Source organism: Archocentrus centrarchus, chromosome 2 (assembly GCF_007364275.1).
Source record: "Archocentrus centrarchus isolate MPI-CPG fArcCen1 chromosome 2, fArcCen1, whole genome shotgun sequence".
Classification (NCBI taxonomy): domain Eukaryota; kingdom Metazoa; phylum Chordata; class Actinopteri; order Cichliformes; family Cichlidae; genus Archocentrus; species Archocentrus centrarchus.
Window position 1 is genome coordinate 2,596,877 of NC_044347.1, and position 20,763 is coordinate 2,617,639.

Below are 20,763 nucleotides of genomic sequence, written 5' to 3' on the forward strand. Positions count from 1 at the left end.
TTGATATAACACAGCTGATCTATTGATACTTAGGTATACCATGATAGGCATGGACCTATTTAATCTGTTTTACCTCAAATGGAGATTTTGATATAATAACTGCATAATTTTGCTAAAAGTTCCGCCTGTCAACATGTAACAGTAGGGATGCTGTACATCAAATGTCCAGCAGATGTCAGCACTCTAAATGAGCTGCTCCACTTTTATTTCCTGTTATGTAACCCTGGCATTAAGATGTTCTGTATATACCTATTAATTCTTAATAAAACTCTCAGTTTACAGCTTGTTTGTTTTCATAACAAAATGCCTGTCTTGTGTTAATAATAGCTGTGGCACTCTAATATATTGTTTAAAATAAAAATGAGAATGGCATTGTTTGTGTTTGCTAGCTATCAAATAATATCTGAAACTACGTTAAATCAACATCATAGTAAATGTTGATGATCAGGTAAATCTAAATTTACCTGATAATTCTGACAGTGAATATAGATTATTGATCATTTTTGGACTTATTTAAAACAGCACTGATCACCCAACCTACCAAAGATCAACAGGACTTCAGTCATATTTCAGCTGATAATAAAGTAAATTACTGATAATACTTGAAAAATGTTATTCTTGTGTATTGTAATGTACTTCTTTAACTACAGCCAGAATAAATGGCATAATGATATTAATCAAAATGTAGGCTCTAATATGTAAATAGCAACAAACAAGCTCACACCAGTTATAAACAATTTCAGTTTCATTGATACTGCATTTTCCATTTCACGCCATAACCTGCTGCCATATTTTGAGTTTTTAACAACAGCCTGTTGAACTCACAGCTGAACTCTGAACATCACACTGCTGAAATAAAAACAGCTAAATGGTACTTAACAGATCAAAGTTTGTTTAACCCCATCCAAACTGGGGGGGGGGCTTTTGAGGCCTGTGCCAACTTTCACATCCTGTAACAGCTCAAACTAGAACCAGAAAACTCTGGGTGACTTTTTCAGAAATCTATCTGCCAACATTTCTATCATAATGATCCAAATGAACTGCTTTGTTTCCATGGTGATGACGCATATTTTACAAACTTTACTGCTTTTGCTTTAATCAAAGTAGTTTACAGTTTTTTGTTTAATTGTGCTTTTTTATTACTTTTATTAAACAACACTTAATGTAACTCTGTGAAACCTTTATTAATTTAAGTAATTGGTTAAAATAATTTATGCTAATTTGACTTATGATGGTAAAAATCCAACATGGTGGATCATATATTTAACTGCCCCTCAAACTAAATTGTACCTAACATGATTTTATAACAGAAACATTCTAACATGAACAAATAAACCTTAAGTCCATTTAATGGTGTTTTATATGAAACATATGTATTGATTCAGTCATTACCTGTCATGTGATCCAGCGTCTTCCATTTTGTGCCCTTTCTAATGTTCTTATTTAATCTCTCCTTGATTCTGGGTTTAGTGGTTTCAGTTTTGTACCTTTTTTCGTTTTTGGTTGGGTTTTTATTTGTAGAGTTTCTTAGTTTAGTTACTTGAATTATGTTCTTGCTTACAGCTTTTTGTGTTTCCTCAATCGTTGTGTTTTCTGGTTGTCAAGTCTGCATTTGTGTCATGTTTAGTCACTTCCTGTTTTATTTTGTCAGCCTTAGCTGCTGAATCTTCCGCTCTACATTCAGCTGTTCTTCCTGGTGTGTCCTGTTTCCCTGATTGCTTGTGTGTGTGTATATACACTGTATGCATTTTCTGTACTTGGTGTGATGTTTTTTTTCGTTTCTGTTGTTTTGTGTAGATGAAATGTGAACTTATACAAACTCAGGGTTTTTATTGAGGAACAATAATTTCTCCACAGTAGACGGGCTTAAACAGTTTCTGTCTTTGAGAACAGCCTTTCATAAGGAACAGAAGAAGCTGGTGTCACCAGGTAGTAAAAAAATTCTCCTCTTGAATGTTTTGGTACTTTGAGTATTATATCTGAATTAACACAGAATAGGTTTGTTCAGCCAGCGACATCATCTGAGCTCACCTGATTGCTTTCTGACACGTTGAACGTCATTAGCTACTCATTTGGAGGGATATGGATGCATAATTTTACATTTCAGACTTAGTTTCATCCTGTTTTCCTGATCATAAAATAGTTCATTAATGCTCAGAATGCTGGAGTCAAAGCAGCATTCCTTTAATTGGCTGTAACTTCATTATTTCATTATTGATGTGGTTTAAACATCAACATTTATCTTTTTCCATGCTCTTCTTATCTGCGCAGGTTTCACATATAAGCAGAAATAATTACATTTTTTGTAACATACAATGATACAAAAATGGCTCCATTATTGAAAGTCTGAAAGTCACACAACTGTTATTGGTGCACCATAGGTAAGACATCAAACTGCATTTCAGTCGTCTTAAGGACTCCAAGGATCGCACCAAAGAGTCAAAGCTGCCTGAGAAATTTAACCAGTCAGCCAATTCAGGCTGAATGAAGCAGTGACGTGGTTCAAAGGTCATCAGTGACGTCACCTGAAGGAAGCTCCGCCCACTGCTTCATGATAACCCTTGGAGTTCAGAGCGTGTTTGGAAGCCTCAGTGTCAGAGGTCGCATCACTATAGCTTCATGCTCACTCGACCTTTTCTGTATAATTTCAGTCTCTTTAAATCCAATAGGACCTCAGATGGTTATGTTAAAACTGCTGCAGTGTTTTCAAAAGATGGGACACTGATTATGTTTATGAACACTTTTTATTAACATACAATATTTTTTCCACTGTGTTTGGACTTAGTTGGTTTCTCTTTTTGGAAGTAACCTTTTCAGGAGACTCTTTCACGTGGTACGGAGGAGGCAGGGCTGCACAAGTATCCCACAGCAAGCCTGTATCAGCCTGGATATATACGCCTCTGCTGGATGATACCTATAGATGAGGTACTGCTGTCACAACAAACTGCTGAAACTGCAACATGAACACTTTCATAAATCACACCAACCCTTGAACCACTGCTTTAACCAGCGAGGCTCCAGTGACGTCACTCGCTCTTCATAAAAGCCTCACAGGACTTCCTGCTTTGGCGTCCTCAACCTGCCTGTCACAGCACTAAATATGACATCACCATGGAAACAAATAAGTCATTTGTAACACAAATGATTTGCAACAATAAGGCAGTTTTTTTTTCAGATGTATGCATTATTGAAGGTTCCTGTGGTCTTGAATATAACGTGTTATGAGAAGTTCAAGCCGTCTATCAATATACAGGACATCATTTTTATTACATCATGTTGTCCTAGTTGCTGTTGTGATGACAGCACAGACCCTTTATCAGACATGTACTATTCAATTATTGTTTGTGTCTGATTGTTACAGGAATATTGCTTTGACAGTTTAAACCAATAAGGCCAAAATGATACCTTTCATTATGAAGTAATTGCACTGACTCGTTATTGTGTATCATTCCCTGGAAATTTGATGACAGTATCGTAGTTGTGTGGCTTTAAATCCTCAGTAATATGTATTTAACTTTGTCAGCTATGGGACAGATTTACTAAGTGAGGCAAAATGTTGTGATGCAGCCATTGCAGGTTCATCTAAAAATGTGCTACATGTTATCTACAGAGATGCAGCCAGCTGACTTCAGCAATAACCAGAACCAGCATTCTGCTGAGAGCAGCTCAGAAACCAGCAGAGCCGACCTGAGGAGGGAGAGGGATGAAAATAAGCTCAGGTTTTACACGTGTTTCTCTCTGAAAGCAACAAGGTAATTAAGATATATGAGAGAAGGCTGAAGGAGAATCAATGTGGTTTCATATCAGGGAGAACTGTGATAGAAATCACTGGGACTGTGCAGAGGACTGAGCTCAGGATCTATCAGAGGAGAGCTGCATGACTACACACTGAACTCTGACCTGGACTGAACACATTTACTGTCAGATCAGGAGTGGTTCCTGTTACTACACTACTGTGCCACATCACTGTGTGTGTTTTGTTTCAAACAGCATCTTCCAGCATTCAGACATTAATGTAATATAGATTCATCGCTGCATTTAGAGACTTCACTTTTATTTGTCACAGATGCAGCAGAGAAGTTGCTCACTGCTGAGAAAAAGCAGCTCAGTTCATTTCTGCTGTTTCAGTAAGATCAGCGTTACTGAGGAGCAATAAGAGGCTCAGCTCTAAACCGACAGCGTGAAGACTGAGTGAAGAGTTTTAGGACAGAGTTTTGGAGCTGCAGTCACAGCTTTGAGCTGATTGTGCACTTGTTCTGATAGCATCTGAAAATAAAAACTCCTATCACAGCTTTCACAACAGGCTCGAGTCATGCAGTTTTTGGCATTAGTTTTTTTTTTTTTTTTTTTTACAATCTACAGTAAATTGTGTGCCACAGACTTTGAAAGTAATTTAAAAGCCATAAGACCAGCCACTAAAATACTGCTGTCAAAAACTCACACTCAGCCTGTTTAGTGAATCCAGCAGCTTTTAAATACCATAATAAGTCTTTGAGCTGCTGTCAGTAAACCTGTCCCTAAATGTTCCTTTATCTTTAAAATTCTAACATTTGTAACTAAGAGAGATTTTTCACAGACTGTTTATATGACCTGCATAAATCAACAGGCCTAGAAAACTCATTAAGGTAAAGTAAGATGCACATTTTGTAGTTCATCTTCTGCACATTGTAGCTTCAACATAGCAGACATCTGATGCCATGTAAGTCGAACACGGCGGCTCTCTTTTCCTTATCAAGTCTCCTACCCACATTTCCTAAGGAAAAGAAGTTAGGAAAAGTAGATAGGAGGGACCACAGACACATATACATAAACGCCACATTGAGCGGGGCGGCCTGTTGCTGTAACACGTCAGCGAGTCCGCCATATTGGATGTGGCAGAAATGCGCTGTAGACTAATTCAAGTGAATGGACTGAACTTCATAAAGCACCTTTCTACAAAGTTATTTAAGTTAATGTGTCTCATTCACACATTCAATTATGCACTAATATCCACTGGGAAACTGACAGGCACAAAAAATAAGGTAACTTTCTCTGATAATTAAAAATGTTAAATAATCCATCAAACCAGCGTCTGTATTTCTAATGTTTTTGTGAGTGTTTACAGCAGCCGGTGTTTGTAACACTGTTACTGTGATGATAAATGTTACAATAACCAGATCCTGACATGGAGATATAACATCTGCAGGTTTATGAATTTAAAAAGGATTTTTATATTCAGTGATTTTTATTAATTTAAGTATTAATGACAGTCTTTAAGGCAAAATATGAAGTTTATAAATTAAAATATGAAATAACTGCAATAGACACTGATCTACTTCCCTTTATTTTAACAAAAACTGTATACTAAAATTTTAGATCCATTTTTCATTGCATACAATAAAACTTTGTGGTTAAAAAGGTAAAACAACAAAAAAGCACTATATCCAACTTTTCTAAAGTGCTTCATAAATTAAATGTATTATAATTACAACACAAAAACAAGGGGCAAGAAGCATAAATGCAAGAATAGATTCATGTGCAGACAGCAAACAGAAGGTCTGGATCTGACCTCATCACTCTTTATTTGGATCAGAGTAATTAGTTTGTAGTTAAATTAGACTGACTTCATGGATTGGAAGGTGCACCGCAGGACTACATAATATCACTGCAACATCTGCAAATTCTGTTTCCAAAATGTTAGAATGGCCAAATACGGTCAACAACAATTCTTCATTCTTACCTGTGAAATGTGATCCCAGGTGATCATGTTTCGACTGTAAAATGGTTTAAAAAAAAAAAAAACAATAAACTACAGAGCACCAGAGTGCAGCATCTCTGTCATGTTATGTTGGGTGAGTTTGCCACATCCAATATGGTGGCGGCATTGACGTACGAGTCAGCGCTCAATACGGCGTCTATGTATAATATAATATAATATAATATAATATAATATAATATAATATAATATAATATAATATAATATAATATAATATAATATCTATGGGAGGGACTGTGGCTGATGACGTTTCATAAGTCCAGGAAGAACACAGCCAAGGACTTTTATTGTGAAAAGAAACAGGAAAAGCCATTTTCGCACATGCGTACAGATTCGGCATGCGGAAGTGAGGGACAGGTTTAAAATGTTTCCTTTCGATAGAGATCGATCCTGATCAAACTTGGATCATCTTCAGTCTACAGTCTCCACCTCCATGTTCTTCCTCATTGGCTGGAAACGTTGTGGACTTTGCCACATTTACAGGTCAGTTGTGTAAACGTTTAACGTGTTTTTGCGGACGTAAAAAGTTTTGAGTCGCAGCTTCAGTACGTTTCAGAAACGCTGCGATGCGTTCACTGACGCAGCGGAGTGTGGCTCAGGGATTTGGGACTGCTGTGAGGGAACGGCAGAGGAGACAAAACTGAAGTCTGAAATAAACTTTGAAGCTGTTGTTGGACCAGAATGTAGCTGTGAGAAGCTCTAATATCTGACCCATATGTCAGCTTTGCGATTATCCGACGGTTCAGGAGAAGCAAAGAAAGGCACGCTGGCGGAAATCGAAATCTCTCAGTTGTCACGTTTGCGCACAACTGCGCGGCTTCTTTGTCCACCGCAGGTGTCCCGCATTGACCCAGTTTGATGGGCTCTGTAGTTCTGAATAACAGTTTCCTAAAATCTGGCTCTTATTCAGCAGCTCTGATGAAGACTGAAGGTTATCTCTGCTGTCGAACTGCACATGCGCAGTGACTCACCTGTCCTGGTCCCAGGCCAAAGCAGGAAATGAGGAGTTAACACAAAGTTAAACTTGATGCAGATTTCGTGATTTGTGGTGGCAACTGTTACAGTTAAAACGAGATGCTGCCAAGGATGAAACCGGTTCCACAGGGATTTTTTTTGTTTGTTTGTTTTTTCGTATCACACGTGGGAGAAGTGAAAGCACGCAGCACATGTGAGTCTAGAAGAAATGTGCGTCTCAAAAAGAGACGTGCCAGATTATATGGATGCATTTCTACTAATTTCAGCCAAAGTTACAGCAGTGTAAATAATGCTTAGGTGCATATTCTGGACCTGCCTGTAGATCATCCGGTGATGGCAAAAACTGTGGAGATCTACAAGATTGGATCGGTTGATTGTATTACTGTGGCCGTATTTAATGAGTTAATTTAAAATTATTATTATTAAAATGATTTATGGCTATGTGTTTGATAGGTAGTTTGAATACATGGATTTAATATGGTCACCTTGTTACCAAGTGATTTATTTTGTTTTTCAGAAAATACAAAAAACTGAACTAAATATTGAAAATATATTTATTAATAATTCCACTCAAAAAGGTTATGACAGTAGATGACTTAACATACTAATTACAATGCCTGTCAATTTTGTAACATAAGAGGACACTTTTTTTTTTATCATGCTTTTGTGACTTAAGCAATTTTAAATGTTCAACTCTGTTTTCTTGAAGGCCTTTCATAGCTCCACTGGTGCTGAAAACTACTGTTTGACTATGACTTTCTGAACACAGACAGGGCTGCAACTATCAATTATTTTAGCAATTGAGTATTCTACCAATTATTCTATTAATTGATCAGATAAAAAATAATTTTTCGTATTAACGATTCATCTGCATATTTTAACTTCCGTACTGCAGATGTTTCTCTGTGTGAAACAGGGTGGATGGAGCAGCTACAAAGTTCTTTTCTTCATGTTGCTGATCAGGTGGTTGATGAAGGACCTCCAGCTGTTTCCCGGTTGCTCCACCTGAGCTCACGGTCTCAGTAATGGCTCCGCCTCTTTGCGCTGCAGACAGACTGAAACAGCTGCTGCCGTTGTTCTTGTTGAAAAACTGGGGGCTGCATGAGCTTAATGCTGTAATGCTTTTTATTCACAAGCATTCTCCTAAATACGTTTCTACTGCAGGTCTATTTTTAGTCGCTAATCAGGGAATAAAGTATAAAAACATTTTGACGGAGCCCCTCAGTACTGAGGGGAGGCTCCCGGCACTACGATTGCTAGTGCTAATGACAGCCCCCTCTAGCAAAGTGGCAGTGACGTGAGGTTTGTGACGGGTCTGGACTCGGATATTCACATATATGAACCCGAAATTATGCCAGTGGTTAGTTATGCTTTAATCAACTCCATACTGTTCAACAATGATGGCAAGAAAAACAAAATATTTAATTTGAGGTCAAACTTTTTGTGTGTGTGGGTGTGTGTGTCTCTTTTTAAATGAATTAAAAAAAAAACATGTATTATCTTACCTTTGTTTGAAGATGCGCCTGTCCTTCTCCCTATCCTGCACTGCTGCAGCACTGCCCCCTATCGGTGCTGCACGGTACTTCCTGCCTCTCCCTGTGTATTTTCACTGTGCATTTATGACCGATTATAAAGAATAAACGTCACACACGTCTATTCAGTATATTAGACCGACTGTGGAACATCAGCATGTGCAGCACAGGTGTAATCAAACATGTATATTGGCGATATAAAGAGAGACAGTAATGGGCATGCGCCAGCTGCTTGCTCCATTTATTGTAAGTGACACAGCGCCACCAGAGGTGAGCCACAGCACTGCACTGGCTCATCCCGCATTTCTTACGTGTTCGAACAGGTGATGGGTAAATTCCACGATTTTGACCATTAAAGTGTTGAAATAATTCATAAAACAGTTTTATAGAACACTCAAGTGGTCAAATGTATTGTGGCAGCCAATGGGAGATGCCACTGAGCAAGGACTCATGGGACTGTTACGTTGATGTTTGGGTGTTATTAGTTATTGGTGTTCTTAGTTAGTCAGTGATGCTGTGTTGGTCTTACTGTGGGTTTTGGTTCATGATGTCAGTTGCACATGGTTGTTGAAGGTGACTGATAATTGGCCACCATGACTGAGACGGCTATGATCCCCGATGACCTCGGGCTACTTTTTCCTGTATAGCTGTTCTGGCTTGTGCTAATAAAAGTGCAGTTCCTGAGGGCAACCAGTTGGTGGCTACAGGAATAGCAGAAAGCTACAAGGTCTCCTTCTTCTGTGACTGAAGCTCGCCACAGTATTTTCTCTTATCATTGTTGGTATTTTACTTGCCATGATGCCATCATGACTTGGACCAAGTCACACAGAGCCGCAGCACTAGGCCATTTACCATTTTATGGATCAGAGGACTCATCACAGGATGGGGGATAATCTGGTTCACAGGTGACATCATCATCATCATCAGATTTGCCCTCTTCATCATGTGGTTTTGTCTGTGTGGCATCTTGAATATCATCAGCAGGAGTGTTTGAGGCATCCTCTGCTCCATCTGAAACAGACTCTTGGCCTGGTCCGACCTGCCTCCTCTGTTCAATGACTGTCTCATTAGGATTTTTACTGGATGAGGCCTGATTGGCTTAAGAATTGTCAAGTGCATTGCCTACCAAAAACATTTCAACCCTTGTCTGTGTAGGTTCTCAGTCATCCAGGTCAGAGTGTCTCTGGAGCTTGAAAAAAGGCGACTGGACTTCATTTTGTTTCTTGAAGACGTTTCACCTCTCATCACAAAGGCTTCTTCAGTTCTCAAACCAAATGGTGGAGAGACCCAGGTATTTAAACCCCAGTGATCATAGTACCCTGGAGGTGGTTATGACCCTCTATTGTTCATTTGCATAATCACATGTGCCAAGGTGTGAAAGGAGGCGTGGGTCATTACAATCAGTGGTTTCAGGTGAAACAAATTTGGGACTTCACCCCATTGTATCAAGTGAGCAGTGCTAATTTTGACAGCAAATTTTGATTTAGTTTTAGTCATAGTCTTTTGATGAAAATGTAATTTAGTTTTAGTCATAATTTAGTCATCTGAATAGTTTTAGTTTTAGTTGAATTATTGTAAGAATACAGTCGACTAAATCTACAGTCGATTCAGTCTAAAATATAAAGGGTGTAAAATGTAAATGCTTTTTCTTCAGTTCCCTTGAATTAATCATTATACACACTTACACAAAATTAAACATTTATTCAAAGTTATGGAATATTATTAATGATATTAACATTAGTGTTTCACCTGCTTCCCACACACCTGATCATTAACACCACCTTACTGAGATAATCCGAGCGTTTTACAGCAGGACGCTCTGAAAGGTACAGGGCAGTGTTCAGGACTAAGATTATAAATAATCCACCGCGGTGTGGAGATTTTCTCTAAACACAAACTGGGAAAAACACTTTACCCTGCAGGACATTAAAATGCTGACTTTGCATGGAGATCTGGGTGACTGGTTTGCAGATGTCGTTTAAGATTTGTCGTGTTTTTACCCGAGATAGTCGCCCCACATTGTTTACACATCATTTGGTTTGTCACAAATGTGTCCATACATCGGCTCTTCTCTTTCTCCCTGCTGACATTGGTTACATAACTTTGGTCGTTAGTTCTATCAGAAGTAACGACCAATCACAGGCTAGTTTGGTCTTCCCGGGTTTAGAGCAAATTTGTGCAACTGTGCGTTTGATTGGATGTTTTCCTAACTTTTCCCGCCCTGTCACAAAATTACATCAGTTCTGATTGGATTACGTCCCCACCAAGCATTTTTGTCTCATTTTCATTTGTTGGTGAAAGTATCAATTAATTTCATTATCGTTTTTATCCTTTTAGGTAGTTTTAATTTAATTATCATCTCATTTTCGTCATGAAAAAAGGGTCGTTGACAAAAACTATGATGAAAATATTTCATCAACTAAATTAACACTGCTGTTGAGGTCACCTGAACAAAGGCGTGAGCGGGAGTTGAGACACCTGGGGAGGGAGCTCAGGATCAGACTGTAAACAGAGGAAAGGTGGTGACGTAATCCACCTCTCTGCTCAGTGATGGTTGTTCACAGTGATGCTTCTTTTACTCCTCAGTCACATATGGGATCATCCTGAAAAACTGTCATTGCCTTGTGCTCACTTGTATTAAGCTACATCAGGAATGACTGCGCATGCGTGCACCGTAAATGTGCACAAGCTGCCTCTAGACACTGCACAGCAGGTGTACTACAATACCAGGCAGGTTATGTTATAATTACTAATATTGTGTTCAATATTGTGAGATATTTGTCAAATATAAACACAAAAGTTTAATGTAATTTTTTGTTATAAACATTTTCTAGTTATCAGATTACAATACAGTTTCCTAATTTCTCATGTAACAAAAATAAAGTGAGGCAAAACCTGTGGAGGAAATACTGTAACTGTCACATATTCTGGAGCCTTCATGGATTAAACTTTTGTTCTGACTAAAAAACCTGAATAAAAAGATTCATGGCTCAGTCTATGTTATAGTAAATATCATCACTTAACAAAAGGAGATGAGACCAGAATCATGGAAATAACATCAGTGGCTATGCAGAGGTTTTTCTCATTGAAGAGCTTGTGAAACAGGTTAAGTCACAGACCTGATGAAGGCTGTTATATTAGAACTGCAGGATCTGTTCTGCTGAGGAGGCAGCTGATTTCACCAGCATCACGAGGAAGTGATTTAGGCCAAAAAAATCAGTTTTCCCAAAAAAATAATTGGGCCATTATTTTTAACAAGGTTACGATATTAACATTTGTTGTAATGTTGCTTTGTTACCACAGGATGGCGCATTTAGACTGCTTATAAAATGACTATTATGATGAGCTCAAATAAGGGAAATGCACTGGGATGGAAAACGAGACCACACTGTGCTTCTTTACAGCTGCAGAGTCAGTTTCAGCTAATCAAACCTCCCATAATTGCAAACTATTATATAATATAAAAAGTATGAGAGGAGGGCTCAGAGGAGAAGACTGACCAGCAGAAAAACACTTAATGGTGAAAAACGAACAAAGTTTGTGGTTTTTGTGTTGTCAATTGATTTTTTTTTTCCCCTTCTTTTACTTAAATTAAGCAGTTACAGCTTTTCATTATAATGAATTAGTGAGTGTTAAATGAATAATGATTATTTTAACACATAAGGAATCATACTTTTCTTTAGATAAAGTTTCCAATCTGGGTGCAGAAATAAACTGAGATGCAGTATTTGAATATAATGCATTATAGTGTAACTGAAGATGGCAGCATACAGCAGACTGACTCCCATATCAGCACATCTGATACTTCTGTCCTTCAGCAGCTGGTATATTAAGTGATGTAATAAGATGCTCTGCAAAGCAGTTGTGTTACAGCGAATTGTCCTGATAGCTAGTTTGTAAATGATAAACTGGATGATTTTGTAAATGATTTTAATTTGATATGATGTTCCAAAAACCAGTAACTTACAGTTCTTTTATATCCCCACTAAAACTTTATCGCTCTCTGGTTTTCTTTGGTTTGTCTACTGATTGATCAGAGTTTGTGATATAGTATCGATTGTGTATGAAAAACTGATCATGGAAAAAATTGTTTTAATGCAGAAAGTAAGTTAAAACAATTTCCAATATCTTTAAATGACCAATTTTGGCATTATAGATAAGTGACTTTTAACAAATTGGTATTTTTCAGGATATTTTGTGATGATATGTTTACTGAAGTGTTTTGTTTGTTGTTCTTTAAACACAGCATGGAGCTGCTGAGATTACGACCAGTCTACCAAACATGGAGAGGTGACAGATCCCAGGTTTGTCTGTCAGTATGATGACTGTCACTCTTTGACTTTATCTTTGTTCCAACAGAAAAATAAGTCATCTGTGTTTCTTTGAAGCTCAGCATTTTGGAACGACCTCCACTTTTGCTCTGCTGATGGTGAGCTGGAGCACTGAGTGCAGGGAGTTTAGACAGCAACATCAATCAGTCATTATAACATTATGTCCAAGGGAAAGACTGCAGTTCTGCTATAGCTGTCCTGTAGCAAGAATATGGCTCTATATGTTTCTAACACACAGGAAATGGTTATTTTATGTAAATAAAGTAGACCTACTGAAACAAAAAGAAAAGGGAAAAATTGTATATACCATTGGCTTAATGTAGCAAATGGATCCTTTGCAGTTATAGTAGTGAGTCAGCTGCCCCTCATTTCTTTATGCTTTTCTATTAAAATGGCAGCAGTTATGTATCATAAATGTAACTATCCTATATCCATGTGTGCTGTATTTCCATTCTAAATACTGACTTTCTTGTGTAAAAGTCAGTATTTGGTATGAGCATCTTTGTTCTTCAACACAACATGAACTCTCTTTGGCAACATTCTTGTAATTTAAGTAATCTTCAGGCTTCTTGAAGGACATTCAGCTCTTCTGTGCATGTTTGCTGCCTTTTCTTCTGTTCTCTGTTTCAGTAATATTGAGCTCCAATCCATAACTGTTAGTGCTCCATTGTGAGTTTTCCTATCCCAGTATGTTTGGGCAACATTGACAGTGTGTTTGGGATCATTGTGATGTTGAAAAATTAAGCCAGTCTTAATGGTATTGCATGGTGCATCAAAATCTGACAGTACTTTTGTGCCTTTATTATTGCATTAATTTTGAAAAGCTCTCTAACACCACTGGCTGAAATGCAGTCCCAAACCATGACAGAGCCTCCACTGTGTTTACAGATGACTGTACTCACTCACTGTTCTACCTTTCTCTTGACAGTGATTTGAACTAAATATATCAAATGTGGATTAATCACTCCACAGGACCTGTTCACTCTGGTTTTCAGTCCAGTTCCTGTGTGCTGTGGCATTCCTCTGCCTTCTCTCCCTGTTTCATTTCCTTAAGAACAGCTTTGTGACGCCCACCCTTCCACTGAGACCATTTCTGATGAGGCTTCAGTGAACAGTAGATGGATCAGCTGATGCATTTCTGAGGTCCTGTGTCAGGTCTTAGCAGACCCCCCCCCCCCCCATTTCTGAAGGGCATGACTTTCAGATCCTGTTCATGTGCTGTAGATAGTTTAGGCCTGCTGCTTCTTCTTTTGCCCTCGACTTCTCCAGTTTCCTTAAATATTTTAACGACACACTGCACACTGTGCTGAGATGTGCCAAAATTTCAGTTCTTCAGAGTTCACCTTGTTGGTACAAAAGTATTATTTTGCCCATCAAACTGTTTTTTCTTTAGTGTTCAGTGTTTCAGTGTTTTCTTACAGGCTGTTAGTCACAAAGTGCTTCAAAATATTGTTTAAAGTAGGTTCTCAGGTACTTTTTTAATTTTTTTTAATTAATTTTTTTAGTACCAGGTACACCTAATGGAGAACACCCACAGCAGAGTCAAATCAACCTAAGTAGATACTAGTGGCAAACAGGCAGTGCAGCCAATGCCTTGGTCCAATACACAAAGCCTCAAACCTCCTGTTACAGGTTGTTTCAGGTCACCGTTCTAATCTCATGGTTCAGTCTGATTAGTGTGATGATCTGTTTGCTCAAAACTACTAAACAGAGAAAAGCAGAAAAGGAAGATGTGGCATGATGAGATCTGTTTGTTGGTACTTCAGTCAAGCATGGAACAAAGGCTGAAGTCTGCACACCTAAAGAGCTCCTGAAAAAACTTTATTTACCTCGAACGGGTGAGTTACGTTACAAATTGCCCTTCCTCAGACTTCTGACTTGCAAATTGCTCGAAACCTAACTAACCTTAGGTGTGCGGACTTCAGTCTTTGTTCCACTATTGTTTTTTGTCCAGCCTTTTTTACTCTTTTGGATGTGTGTGCTTTTTCTTGTTCTCTACTTCAGTCAAGTATCCAATGCCACAAAGCCTAAATCTTTGTTTAAAATGAGCACATTCTGTTCACTCTGATATTTTTGCTTTGAACAGGACCTACTGAAATCCAGCAAGTAAAGGATCATGGCTTGTGCATCTCAGTCAGCTTTGGATTATGTCCAGAGTGCCAGAGACCACCTGGTGAGAACATTAGAGGGGCTTGCAGAGATCGTGGAGAACCTGAAGCAGAAAGGAGTTTTCTCAGAGGAAGAAGTCAGTAAAATAAAGACAGAGGGTGATGACTTTGACAAAACTGGAATAATTGTGGACTCTGTCATAAAAAAGGGGGAGGAAGCTTGCTATGAGTTTCTCAGGATTATTGACATAACAAGGAAGAAGTCTGGAGAGAGACCGCCATCTTTTCTAGAAAATGCAGAGTTACCTTCCTCTCCCTGCAACACCTTTGACCTCAACTACTGGATCAGCTGCTTTTCCTTCAAGGAGGACGTGAACATGGATGTAACATACTCACAAGGTATTTTTAAACAAACTTAAATCATTTTAATGCATTCATATTGTGATATTGTTGTCCAGTGACATTTCAGTGAAATCAGTAAATTATTCAGTATTTTCTTCTCTTACATTACTTTTCTTTCAGACCCTGAACCGTGCCACAGATATCAGCTAAAGTTGAAATCTAAAGCTCAGAAGATTTCAGAAAGATCATGGACCCAAAGCAAAGCAGTTGTGTTCAACAAGCAGAGCTCCTTGTCCTACACTTCACTTGTGTTAGACACACAAGGACAGGCGTCACCATCCAAAATAAAAAAGTCAAAGATCAAGAAAAGCAGGAAGCTTCGTCCTAAAAAACTAAAGACCTACATACCTGAGAACAAACCAGGAACTTCCCCTGATGAACTTCTGAAATCATATGAGAAAAACATCCTTTTAGTTGGCAAACCTGGAGTTGGGAAGACGGCTGTGGTCCATCAGATGTTGAAGCTCTGGTCAGAAAAAGATAAGGATCTAGATTACATGTTCTACTTTGACATGAGAGAAACAGCCACCATCACAGAGGTCCACAAACTGGAGGATCTTCTCTTTGGTGTGTTCAGTGAACCAGATGAAGGCAAAGACGAGGTTTTAGAGGACATAAAGAATAATGCTGACAGTGTTACTATCATTTTTGATGGAGTCACACATGTGCCCTCTACATCTGTGGTGTTTAAGCTCATTCAGAAGACCCTTCTACGTGAAGCAAAGATCATCATCACCTGCAGACCAGAGGACGAGTCAGCAGACTTCCTGTTAGATTGGGATTGTCTCAGAGTGGAAGTGAGAGGCTTCAGTGAACAGGGCATCAGAGAATATTTATCCAGGAATCTGAGTGAGGAACACTTGAACCAAGTTTTGTGTAACTTGGAGTTATTCACTCTTTGCCACGTCCCCATGTACGCTCTGATGGTGGCTGCCTGCTTCAGCTTTGAGGGCTCAGATGTCTCTCCACATCCCTGCACAGTTACAGAAATATACCTCAATATCCTCCATATCTGCATTCAGAGAAATGTTTGCAAGACATCAGAAAATGAAAGACGTGTAAGCAGTGCAATGCTGTCTTTAGCTGAGGCTGCTTTTCGTGCAACAGAAGAAAAAAATGTAAACTTAAAATCTCTGCCACAGCTGGACAGCTGTGTTCATTTGTCCTTTTTGAACATGTTTCTAATTCAGGTCGGTCCAACTGTAAGGAAACCCTTGTGTGCCTTTCTCCACTACACAGTTCAGGAGTTTTTTGCAGTGCTGTGGGTCTTGAAGGATCCAGAAAGGACCAGAGGTGTTCTCCAACAGTGTCTCACTGAGGACACGAAACACATGAAACATTTGGTCCCTTTCTTGTGTGGACTGTTGAATGAGAAGAACACTGATTTGTTAGAAAGTCTGATTCCTTCTCAGCAGCTCAGAGACACATCTGGCTGGTTCTTCAAAGACTTGGTGAACACCTTTGTAGATCGTAGTGAGGACTGTGAAATCGACCTGGTGTTCCTATGTCAGTGCCTCTATGAGTCTCAGTCTGCTGAAGCCTGTCTCTGTCTCCTGGACAAACTGGATTACTGTGTTGATCTGAGTGGGGAGGCTCTCGATCCTCAGCACTGCTGTGCTGTGTCCTATGTAATCAGCCAGAGTGAGGAGAGGAAAATACAGCTGAACCTGGAGGATGCAACAGTGCCAACACAAGGAATGAGATCACTCCTGGGATGTCTCAACAAACTACAAAGGTAAGTGTTAAGTTTATATATATATATATATATATATATATATATATATATATATATATATATATATATATAAAATTTATTAGGGGGTGGGACTTGATTTAAAAATTTAATTAATTTGAAACTTCGCAATTAATTAATCGAAATTAATCGCATTTTAATCACATTTCAATATTTAACATGATAAATATTAATTTAAGTTTGGTTGATGAATGAATCAATATATATAAGCTTAAACTTCAAAATCTTGTTTATTTTCCCACCAGTCTGCTACACAGACCAATGAAGGGTGGAAGTGCTCCTGTGATAACCAAACTCAGCATTTTTGTTTGTACTTCCATCTGGAAGTTTCTTGTATTTAAATTTCCCATCCTCCAGCGTAGTCTCATCCGCCATCTCCGTAGCTGTGTCCAAATTCAGGGGCGGCATCCTTCGAAGTAGCTCATGTCACCTAGCAACCGTGACAGTGTGAAGCACAGCTGTGTAAAAGCAGCTGGTTGGAGAACAAACTTTTGCTTCTTTTTGTGGTTTAATTTCAAATCTTTAATTCAAAATAAACATAACACATTTCAACATCAAGGAATACAGCTGAGCAAATGATTAATTTCCAACTATATTGAGACATTAATGTTGAATAAATCTATCCAGTTATGATGCTTAACTTTAACTTCAGCCAAACCGATTTGCTGAGGAACAAATGAAACACTGAAAAAACCAAACATCAGCTGTTAGAGATCATTTGAGTGAGTTATAACTGTGTTTAACTTCCACTCAGCAGCGAAAACCAGCGGGGGTTGAAGATGATGGTACAGCAGTCAGATGTTCTCTCCGCCTAAAGCGAGCCTCGATAGCCTGGTCAGCTGACAGCTAGTGAGGCGAGCTGCTGGTAGAGCAGCAGTAACGGACAGCTCCGAAAACAGCAGAGCACTTTTTGTAATTAAGCGATATGAATTTGGACACAGCTCATCACATTGAGCGTCGATATAATCTGTATGCCTGGAACTCGTGCAGTGAGAAACGTTCCACGGTGCAAAGTGCGATTAAAATGCGTTAAAATTTTTAATTTTCCCTGTAATCAATTAATCGCAATTAATTTGTTAAAGTCCAACCCCTAATAAATACACACACACACACACACACACACACGTAGATGATTTATTTTTTCCACTCTGGGTGTTGCAGCTATATGATGGTTTCTGCAAGCTGAATAGCACTTCAGATCTCTAGGATACAGTTTTCACATGCAAGCATGTCTAGAAAGTTCATCACCGATTTTATTGGTCTGAACTTCTGAATTTATAAGATGTTTTTTGAAAACTTTCCAATTGTAGGAGTGACTCGTTGACACAGCAGCTGTGGACCCTTTGCCTCCTCAGTGAGGGGGAGGTGGATTACAGGAGTTTACTTTGCTTTGATAAGAATCAGCTGCACCTTCCAGTCAACAGTAAAATGCAGCTCTATGACCGAGCTGTAAAGGTCCTGCAGAAGAGTGTTGAAAAGGTTGAAGTCTGTCTTCACTGGGACTGGAGAGTCTGTCAACATGTGAACGAGGTCCTGTTACAGTGTTTACCCAACATCCACTCAGTCAGGTACTTCTTTGTTTTACATTTATTTAATAATACCACAACTAGCTTATTTAAGCCCAGTTATGCTTTAGAGCAGTGGTCCCCTACCCTTTTTGAGCCACGGACCATTTTAGTGTTAGACAATATTCCCACGGACCAGCCTTTAAGGTGTGGTGGATAATCACGTCAAAATAAATGATACGACCGTAATAAAAAGTGTGATATTTTCTAAGTATAATGATAATAAATGTGAATCCACTGTGTATTTGTATGCAACTCTATCAGCAGCATCCTAATAAAATCACGCCAAAACACGAATACATCCTCTCTGCCCACAACACACTCTGAACATTTAAGAATGCCTTCAAAAAAATATACACCGCAAAAAACAAATACAGTAGAAATCTCCTCAGTTGGATTTAAGTGACCCATAGAATTTCATACGACTTGTGAAAAATCTGTCTTAAGTGTAAGTCAGATTAAACCTGATTCTTCAAAATATCCAACAGTTTGGGGTCTGATATCAAATTTTGTGGCAACTGCTTCATCTCTGGATTTGGTTCCACAAATTTTATAATCTCATATTTTTGCTTCTAAGTGTGAGTTTGTTGCTCACGCTTTCCTCCTGCTGCCATGATTGTCTCTAGTGAAATGAACTGAGATAGACACTAAAGTGATCTCCAGGCTTTTTTAGTGTGTGTAGCTGTGCATGAACAAGCTGATGCATGGAAGTGGGCGGACGGGAGCTAAGGAGGGCTTTAGTGCTAAACTCATCCGACTTATTCATCACATTTAATTGGAAATGTATTACAACGAGACCAGATTTTTCATCTGAGGTAGGTGAAAACTCGACTGATTTAGGTGATAATTTTATAATTTTATATGATAGTTTCGCTAGCTTGTGGGTTGGCTGTGTTCGGCCTCACTAACTCTCAACTGGTGTAGTGTGAAAAAGTGATTGTATGCCAAAAAGTGATTTTCGGTATTTAAACGGCTATAGATGATTTGTTGACCTATAATCTGATTAACATGTGTCAAACATATCTCTCATTAATGATATCAGGTCATTTTGAGCGAGAAACAACGTTTCTGTCACAAGGTAGAAGTTGCAAACAGATTTTGGCAAAGTGATTTTTAAAAGCAAAGTGATATATTCTTGTATCCCCCTCGGCTTGCAGCCTGTACGTCGGAGTTTTCATCGGTGGATGAGAGGGTTGTTTCCCTGCGCCTTCGGGCCAGGGAACGGGTCCTGCCTGTTTGCGCTTACGTGCCTAATGACAGTTCAGAGTATCCACCTTTTTTTTTTTTAGTCGCTGGGCAGGGTGCTCGAAGGTGCTCCATCTGGTGACTCAATCGTCTTGCTGGGAGACTTCAGTGCTCACGTGGGCAAAGATAGTGAGACCTGGAGGGGCGTGATTGGGAGGAACAGCCTGCCCGATCTGAACCTGAATGGTGTCTTGTTATTGGACTTCTGTGCAAACCGCAGTTTGTCCATAACGAACACCATGTTCGAACATAAGGCTGTCCATAAGTGCACGTGGCACCAGGACACCCTAGATCACAGGTCGATGATCTATTTTGAAATCGTATCACCAGATCTGCGCCTGTATGTTCTGGACACTCGGGTGAAGAAAGGAGCTGAGCTGTCAACTGATCACCACCTCGTGGTGAGTTGGATCAGGTGGCGGGGAAAGATACTGGACAGACCTGGTGCACCTAAATATATTGTGAGGGTGTGCTGGGAAAGCCTGGCAGAAGTCCCAGTCCGTGAGATCTTCAACTCCCCATTCTGGCAGAACTTCGACAGCATTCCAAGGGAGGCTGAGGACATTGAATCTGAATGGACCATGTTCCACACCTCCATTGTTGAGGCTGCTGCTCAGAGCTGTGGCTGCAAAGTGGTTGGTGCCTGTCATGGTGGTGAAATGAGTGAAGGGAGCCATCAAGCTGAAGGAGGAGTCCTATCGGGCTTTGTTAGCCTGTGCCACTCCGGAGTCACCTGACAGGAATCAGCAGGCCAAGCGGAATGCAACTCGGCCAGTGGCTGAAGCAAAGACTTGGGTGTGGAAGGAGTTTGGTGAGGCTGTGGAAAAACTTTCGGACGGCATCGAAGCGATTCTGGGAAACCGTCAGGTGACTCAGGAGGGGAAAGCAGTACTCCACTGCTGACTTCAGCTGAGGCTATAGTCGGACGGTGGAAGGAATACTTCGAGGACCTCCTGAATCCCACTGACACGCCTTCTGTAGTCGAAGCAGAATCTGGGGACAAGGGGGATGACTTGCCAGGGGTGAGGTCACTGAGGTGGTTAAACAACTCCTTGGTGGCAGGGCCCCTGGGGTGGACGAGATTTGCCCTGAGTTCC

The 20,763-nt window shown here is 39.5% G+C and overlaps 1 protein-coding gene across 1 annotated transcript in view; it reads left to right on the top strand.

Moving 5' to 3' along the window:
• The first annotated feature begins 6,091 nt into the window (after positions 1-6,091).
• LOC115791231 (protein NLRC5-like) overlaps positions 6,092-20,763 on the top strand; it is a 30,874-nt gene continuing 16,202 nt past the window's right edge. The window contains exons 1-5 of the mRNA XM_030745391.1: positions 6,092-6,238; positions 12,509-12,566; positions 14,680-15,100; positions 15,224-16,838; positions 18,167-18,424. Coding sequence (XP_030601251.1) covers positions 14,710-15,100; positions 15,224-16,838; positions 18,167-18,424 — 2,264 coding nt within the window. The 5' untranslated portion in view covers positions 6,092-6,238; positions 12,509-12,566; positions 14,680-14,709. The remainder of the gene's footprint in view (positions 6,239-12,508; positions 12,567-14,679; positions 15,101-15,223; positions 16,839-18,166; positions 18,425-20,763) is intronic.